The sequence below is a fragment of the Procambarus clarkii genome, chromosome 79 (genome assembly GCF_040958095.1).
Source record: "Procambarus clarkii isolate CNS0578487 chromosome 79, FALCON_Pclarkii_2.0, whole genome shotgun sequence".
Lineage (NCBI taxonomy): Eukaryota > Metazoa > Arthropoda > Malacostraca > Decapoda > Cambaridae > Procambarus > Procambarus clarkii.
Window position 1 is genome coordinate 21,182,711 of NC_091228.1, and position 8,690 is coordinate 21,191,400.

An 8,690-nucleotide genomic window follows, 5' to 3' on the forward strand; every position below is an offset into this window, starting at 1 on the left:
TATCCTGTTTCTGATATACATAAATGATCTTCCAGAGGGGTATAGTCGACGCATTCCTTTCAATGTTTGCTGATGATGCCAAAATTGTGAGAAGGATTAAGACCGAGGAAGACAGTATGAGGCTTCAAGAAGACTTGGACAAACTGAAGGAATGGTCCAACAAATGGTTGTTAAGAGTTTAACCCGACCAAATGTAAGGTTTACACTAATTGATGAAAAACTATTAAATTGTTAGTTTCTAAATCCATTGTCAGTGAATTGCCATCTTTGGAGAGTTTCACCTGTTTGTTATACGAGTGTTATTTCGATCCTAGGATATTTGAAATGGGTTTCCGTGTGGTTTTCATGTTTTCTTTTGCTTCTTTATATCTGTTTTCAAAATAGGATAGTTTAGCTCCTTTTATTATATTGGTGAGCAGCTAGGTGGGCAGCTGCCTCCTTAGAAGGAGCCTCAACGATGCATGCCAAACAGGGTGGGAATAAAGGTAACATAGATAACCAGAGTCAAAAAAGTGCTTGTGTATGTGTAAATCATCAGGGCATGTCTGGTCAGTCACAAGCATTAAAGTATTTAGGCTGAGTAGAGGGGACCAAACAGATCATGATACTTGCCTCAGTGGTTGAGGGAATTATGCGTGTTGCTGTTATGATACAGTAGTCAAGAAGCCACTCCAGGTGATGAGGTGGCTACCACTGGGAACTTGGAGTTTGAAACTACCAAGGAAGTGGGAGGGGATAAGTTGGGTGAGCCAAGTTGAGCATGATCTGACCCAGAGTTATAAAACCCAATCTTCTATTCTATCACTGTCAAACATGGGGGCTTTGTTGCCCACTCATCAAGCCTGTTTTTTGACAAGTGCTTTTGGCTTTAATGAACATCATTTTTGTCCAAATTTGGGCCCCCAGAGCCAAGAAATACCACCTTCCAGAGCACTAAAAGAGACCAAGTGCTAGGCCAGTGCAGGGAAAGTGTGTCATCCCAAGGGATGCTCCCTCTTTTTAACAAGGAAGTGCTAAAGCATCGTACATTCTCCCATAGCAGTGCAAAGACTTTCTTTATCCCTTTCGCCCCAGCTTGGACACCCAATCTACTCCTAAAGGTGGACCTCTTACATAGGGAACCGGTGGCTGAGCGGACAGAATACTGGACGCATGATCCTGTGGTCCCGGGTTCGATCCCGGGTGCCGGCGAGAAACAACGGGCAAAGTTTCTTTCACCCTGATGTCCCTGTTACCTAGCATTAAATAGGTACCTGGGAGCTAGTCAGCTGTCACGGGCTGCTTCCTGGGGGTGGAGAGCTGGTCGAGGACCGGGCCGCGGGGACACTAAGCCCCGAAATCATCTCAAGATAACCTCAAGATATAGGTGGTTTGATGACCTGAATCAGTACCCCTATGTTGGCCTCCTCTGTATGTACAACGTCCAAAGAGGGAACCCAAGGTAACCCCACCGGCCCCAGGAAGTCATGCATGATCCCCCTCCCCGAAGAGTCGAAACCTTTCAGGGGACCCTGAGAACATTAGCACAATAGTGTCTCACAATTTAGTCTCCGTGGTATAGTGGTAAGACACTCACCTGGCGTTCCGCGAGCGCTTTGTCATGGGTTCATATCCTGGCCGGGGAGGATTTACTGGGTGCAAATCCTTGACTGTAGCCTCTGTTTAACTCAACAATAAAATGAGTACTTGGTTGTAAAAACGATTCTTCGCGGCGGGGATCGTATTCCAGGGACCTGCCCGAAATGCTACGCGTACTAGTGGCTGTACAAGAATGTAACAACTCTTGTATATATCTCAAAAAAAAAAAATAGGAATACAAAGTCCCAGAGGGTCAGACCCAGTCGTATTGTGAATTACTTCTAACATTCTGTACAGCTTGTATATAATTTTAACTATATACTGTCTAACCTTGTCTAGTACAGGCAAAAAAGTATGGATGCTGGTTAGCATTGTAAAAGCACTTTACAATCAATTTATGTGGTCGAGTGCTTAATAACCCACTGCACTATATGTAGGAAACAGATCTCTAACCCTGTCTGAAAGACAGACAAGAATGAATGTATGGTGTTAGCATTGTAAAAGCACTACAGTCATCTGTGGTTGAGTGCTCAGTAACTCACTATACTTTAAGATGTCTAACACATCTCTGACTTCGTTCATAGATGGCAGAAGAAAATTTATATATATATATGCAGGTTACCATGTAAATGAATGGCCATGACCCCGGATTTATAAAGCAGTTACGCAAGCACTTGTGAACCTGTACATTTTGTCTCAATCTTTAGTGGCTTTGTTTACAATTATTAAACAATTAATGAGCTACGAAGCACCAGGAGGCTGTTTATAACAATAACAAAAGTTGATTGGGAAGTTTTCATGCTTGTAAACTATTTAATAAATGTAACCAAAGCCATCAAAGATTGAGGAAAGATGTACACGTTCGTAAGTACTTGCGTAACTGCTTTATGAATCCGGGTCCTGATCTGTGGAAAAAATAAACTAAAAAAAAATTCTGGTAGTAACAGTAAGAGAACACTGCTTGGTCTGTAACTGCTCTGTATGGCAATTTCACACTGGAGGTAACTCAAGACAATAATACTCGACATGATTTTTGCAATTTATTATTACTAGGTAACAGAACAGTTGCTGATTATAATTTTAATCTTCACAGCTTATATTTTCATCACATATTTATTTGGCATATTCTTTTGATAACTTTCATCACATATATTGTATTTTATCCATCACTGTAGATGCAAAATATGGATACATGCAGTGCAAGAATTTCTGATATTTTATCATTTGCAATCAATGATAAAATATCTATTTCATGGAAGACAAGTTTAGAGCTCTCTCTAAATGGTTAAATTCTGTTTTGGCTGCCCAGAGGTACCAAACATCTTTTCATTGAGTTTTCACTGGAACTACAATGACAATTGTAGTCAAGATTTTTGAGGTACGAATGTCCATCCGCAGTTTTGGAGTTTTGTTACATCAGGTGAAGTGATAAAAGAGGGAGAGGCGTGAAGCGCCCACGACCTGCCATCACTGGTCTTCCTGGGCAGCTCACACAAACCCTCCACAGGCAAGTATGTATGTCTTAGTAACTTCAAGGTTCTCAACTCTTGCAACTGTGTTAGAGGTTCCACTAACATGTCAAAACTCTGTATCTTACCATCAATTACAAGTGTCTGCAGTTTAGGAAACATGTTCAAGAGACACTTTACAGGTTCAACTTTCTTATCGGATGTTGAATATTTGAGAGAAGTTATATTTTCAAAACATTTAATTTGTTGGAGAATAATACTGTGATCACATTGCATTCCACTTTTGAAGGCCAAGGTTAAATCATTAAGAAGTGGACATAATTGCAACAATGAAGAAATATCTCCTTGACGTACTTTATAGCAGTTATCAATATAAAGCTTTAGCACTGTTAACTGCTGTCCAATTCCAGCAAAAGCCTGAGTAGGAATTTCGTTTGGGTGTAAAAACTGTAAGTCCATATGAAGTACTCTCAAAGATGGGAAACTGTCAGGAAGCTTCAGAACTTAATTAGTAATATTTGCACAATTTTTGATGGCAAGAATCTTCAGTTCTTCAAGCTCAGGTGCAACACATGACAAAATGTCTATAAAACCTTCACCAGACTGCATAGTGCTGGTTTTTAGAGAGAGAGTGTGGATACTTGATATTTCTTTTCTTAAGTTATTAAATGCATGGAGAACAGTGTGCAGACTAACCAAGTTACTTGCTAAACATTGCAATTTTGTAAAAACCACCAGAATTAGCAACAGGAAATTAACTTGCACATGACAATATCCAGTAGAGAAGTCAGAAAGCTGAGGCCACGATAGACCTCCAGTTATTGGCTTTCCTTCTCGAACACTTTCCAGTAGCCTTATTGAGCTCTGATTGCCAGCGCCAATCATGATATCCATTAAGACTGCTTCTGTGACTCGAGGTTCCCAAGCAAGTCGTTCACTTATGTGAAGAATTGTAATAGGACAGTTCATGGCTGCACGCAGTACCTCTGGTGTCGTGTTGCCCCCCAACTTGACAATAGTGAGCTTGGGGCACAATGGCAACAGTGCCAACAGTACACTCATATCTTCCATCAGATCAATTCCTGTTACATCCAGCTCTTGTAAAAGGTTTTCACCAATAAAAACATCTACTGAAAAAAAGGCTGAGGAGTTCAGGATTGCTAACTGCCGATCTACCTGCACGAAGGCAATTTTGTGAGTTTTAACAGCTAACATAATCAGGAGTGAGCGAGTCACATCGTGAACGCCATGATTTTTTGCTTCAAGGCAATCATGTATTAGATGTGTGTGCAAGAGGTGCGTGGCACGATCTGGAACACGTGGTGGCAGGTACCAAAGATCTGCCCACAGCTCACCCACATCCTTCCAGATGGCCTGCAACACAAACATGTATGAATAATGCAAACTCTCTAGTTTTTGTCCCAACATACACTAATAAAATGGTGAGTACAGTGGAACCTCTATTAACGAGTTTAATCCGTTCTGGCACCGAGCTCGTTACCTGGAAAACTCGTCTTAAGAAACAAATTTCCCCATTTAAAATAAAGGAAATAAATTTAATCCGTTCCACTTCCAAAAACATCCATACTTGTACGACTTTTTTATGTAAATATAATACTGCACATGTAAATATAAATGTTTTGTTGTAGTGTTTTAATATTTACTTTACCTTATGAAGAGTAGTTGCTGGCTTGAGGGAGACGATGGGGAGGTGGGAAGGAGGAGAGGGGTTATGGTGTGGAAGGAGAATCCACCTCTGAGTCAGGCGGACTCTCTCTTCTTGGGAATTTCACCCAAATTGCATTTCAAATGTCACACAAGGATGCGTTAGACCAGCACCAAATAAAAAAACTACGTCGATTACACTCGTTGTGTCAACAATATAATAGTCTTACCACGAAGATACAATACAATGCCGTTTTCTCAAATAGGCAATGTGGTTATTAAAGAAAACGGAAATTTCATGGCAAACATGTATACACTTCCCAAGTCGATCGGATAAGAATTGGATTTTATAGAAATATTTGCTCAAATGACGCTTGAGCGCGGTGTTTGGGTGCATTCAAGAGAAAAAAGTGTGTCACGTTCAAGCGACATATACCTGCGAAAGTGATAACACTTTCATAAAGTGTTATCACAAAGTGATAAATTAATTAAACATTTTCACACACCGGGTTCTCACTGCTTTATCAGGGCAGCTTTTCCAAGAACGCGTTCACTTTTTCAAACATTCCAAACACTTCCCTGATCTCAGTGGAAGAGGCAGCATCCTCCCTTACCTCCTCATTCCCTTACTAATGGTGTAAATTGTTGATGAGGACCTGCCATACTCCCTTGTGAGATCAATCACACAGACACCACACTCATGCTTTGCTATAATTTCCTTCTTCAAATCCACAGTAATTGTGTCTTTCTTCCTCTTGACAACACTATCTTTAGCAAGCAGCTTCTTTGGAGACATCGTGTGTTACAAATTGTAGTTGCAAAACCACTAAAAACCCAAAGAAAAGCTCAAATAAATCCAGAGGGATGCTTGTCGTGCACGATACAACAACAGCACTGGAGTCGGAGGCGTTCGAGAATTTGCGAGAACCTGCGAGATGCTAGGAAGCACCATGTGGTTTTGCTCGTTAATAGAGGCGAGCTTGTCAATAGAGACAAATTTGCTGCGAGTGGCTTGCTCGTTACTGGAAAAACTCGTTAATAGAGCCACTAGTTAATCAAGGTTCCACTGTATATCCAAGAAAAAATATAATTCAATACAGTATGTATGTATGTGTTCCTCAAAATCTAATAATTTAAACAAAATGCAATAATACTACTTACACAAAGCACATGCATGTCCAATAATGTGTGTGAAAAATAACACCTAAGGCAAAAAAAGAAAGACTTTGTGGTACATTACTGCTCGGCTTAGACTCGGTTACAAGTATCTCTGGGAATTCTCATTATCAGCTAATGTAGACCTAACCAAACATAAACTGTGTCAACAAAATTATTCATACACCCTCTGTCACTGTGATGGAGTGCAAAAAGATATGTGAATTCAGAGACAATTCTATAACGAATGTTCCAATGATGTGTAAATATTTCATTCAAAATGATCTGCTACCAGAAATTTTAACCAAATATCCCCAGTTTGCTAAATGTAGGTAGTGTAGCGAGTAAACTTATACTCGCTTCATTATCTCATCACCTTAATGGCATAACTAATTACACAAGCTATAATCCTATCCCTATTTACAGGTAACGGTTTTTCCACCCTCCTATCTTACTGTGAGGTGTAGTCACCGTATATAAGCCAGCGATTTGAGAATAGCAAACCAGTACAATCTCCAGTCAAGAATGTAGTACTTGGAGTAGGCAGTTCTAATCGACCCAAGGCGCTACAGCTTCGACACAGAGCAGACAGTAGACTACGACCGCATCAAGCTGCCACATACGCTCTCGCTCCCCGAGTTTAGACACTCACAATTCCCAATTGAGCCGCCACGCTTTCCCACATAGAGCTCCACGACTCCGGCCTCACTCAGCTCTCTGCTCTGCTCCAGGCTTCGTCTCAACGTCTACGACACTGCTGTATCCAGGACTACTAAATAAATATGAAACTCACTAAACACTGTGTATCTAATCAACCCAACAAAGTAACATAAACGTACGTTACAGTAGTAACTAAGTGATTGTAATCTATCCACCGCTGCCCACTGGATAGGGGGGGGGGTGCAGTGTGCAGGACAAACTTATCAATTGTGACACTAGCTCTCCACATATGTCAATTGCTTAACACTTTAGTGCGCGCGGCACTCGCTGAAAAAAAAAGCGGGTTGTGCGCGCGGCGTTCTGGGCGCTCAAGAGTAAACACAAAAAAGTTTATAATCTTTTCACGCTCCTAACATCAATTCTCAAGCTACGTTTTTCATTTTGGTATCAATGCGTTGGCAATAAAATTCTCTACAAGATCATATGCATAAAATGTCACCCAAGCATTTGCTATCCCACCACAAAGTAAATAAACACGAAGATGACTCGTCGTGACACCCAAACAGGAAGTAAATGTTCATACTCTTTCGTTTGTTGCCAGCCTCACAGTCATCCTACAGCGCTTATTTTGATATCACTGAACTCGCAATAAAATTCCCCACCCAGACATATGCCTATCAACGTCTAATTATGTTCCGCACGAGTGTGGGAACTGGGCGAAGCGTTAGCCGTGATTTCAGCAGCGACGACACTGTTGTGATGCAGCGCTTTGAAAGTTTATACTTATTTCACTGTCATGACATTATTTCTCGAGCTACGTATTTCATTTTTATAGCAATGTGTTCGCAATAGAAAGTTCTATAAGAACATGGGTAGAATTGGCCAACAGAGCGTCAAATAAATTTGCGGCGAATAAAATCTTACGCGAATCTTACGCGTGTTTGTACCCATGAGCGTAAAAAGTTTTTACTTTGCTCATGTTTTTTCAAGTTTATACTTGATTCACTCCATTTTTTTTTGTTTGTATAGTGTTCGGAATAAAATTCTCTACACAGACATATGCATATAAATGTAGAATCATGATCGCGGCCAACACAAGAGTGTGTGGAGTGCGCGATTACCCTCGTTGTGTCACCAATTCAATAGTCTCTCCTCTAAGTTACAATACATTGCCGTTTTCTCAAAAAGGCACAGTGCCTATTAGAGAAAACAAAAATTTAATGGCAAACAGATTCATACAAACCCCAAGTCGATCGAGTAGTAAATACCCAATATAACACGGTCCGTAAATTTACGTTGTGATCCGACAAGCGGTTAAGCAAAACGCTCGTAATTCCAAGTGGAAAATCCAGGATAGTGTTAATTAATTTAGAAACTGTACTTGTGGTCGATCTCGAGCCCATTGATGATATGACAACTTATACTGAATTTTGTAACTAGCTCGTCAAGAGTGTAACTTGCTTAGCTAAATGAATTGTGGGGTTTAGTCCCTGAGCCCATTATGTGCCTCTGTAACCCTTTCCACTACTGCCCACAAGATGGGTATGGGGGTGCATAATAAATTAACTAAACTGTTGTGCAGGGTGTGAGAGAGTTTGCACTGTGTCTTAAGTGTTACATCCCTTGACCTCTGGGTATGGTTCCTCTGTTGCAGTGGTTAGGAAAATCTATGACAATACGGCCTTGCCTACTTACGTGTCTAGGGGGAAATAAATGAAGCCGCTGCTTATTTAACAAAGCAATATACTTAAAGTAAGGGTAACAAGAACATACAAATATATAAATGGAAATACAGACAGCTAGAAATATTAATGCACCAGAATACAACACAATATCCTTATACAAACACAGATCAATATATTACAACTTAAATGGATAGATGGGTAATGCACATAATGGTCTAACCAGGAAATCAACTAATATTACTGAACAATAACAGGGACACAGACTTAACTCCACAACATGTCCACACCAGCCAGTTCCACCCACGTGACTGCGTTGCTCGAGCATGCACGGCGTGGCGTCTACAAGTTACCAACTAAAAAACCCACATGAACCTCTAGAATACTCTGCTAACAGAGAGTATTACTAAAGAACATAATTATAACTAACGTATATGTATATAACATTGCTAATGTGTAAATAAGAAATTAAGTACAATCA

General features: G+C 40.4%; 1 protein-coding gene across 1 annotated transcript in view; it reads right to left on the reverse strand.

Annotated features, from left to right (window-relative positions):
• Positions 1-2,605: 2,605 nt before the first annotated feature.
• The window catches only part of LOC138357602 (uncharacterized), a 67,489-nt gene continuing 61,404 nt past the window's right edge, over positions 2,606-8,690 (reverse strand). Inside the window, exon 2 of the mRNA XM_069314578.1 lies at positions 2,606-4,421. Within this exon, the coding sequence (XP_069170679.1) occupies positions 3,552-4,421 (870 nt within the window). The 3' untranslated portion in view covers positions 2,606-3,551. The remainder of the gene's footprint in view (positions 4,422-8,690) is intronic.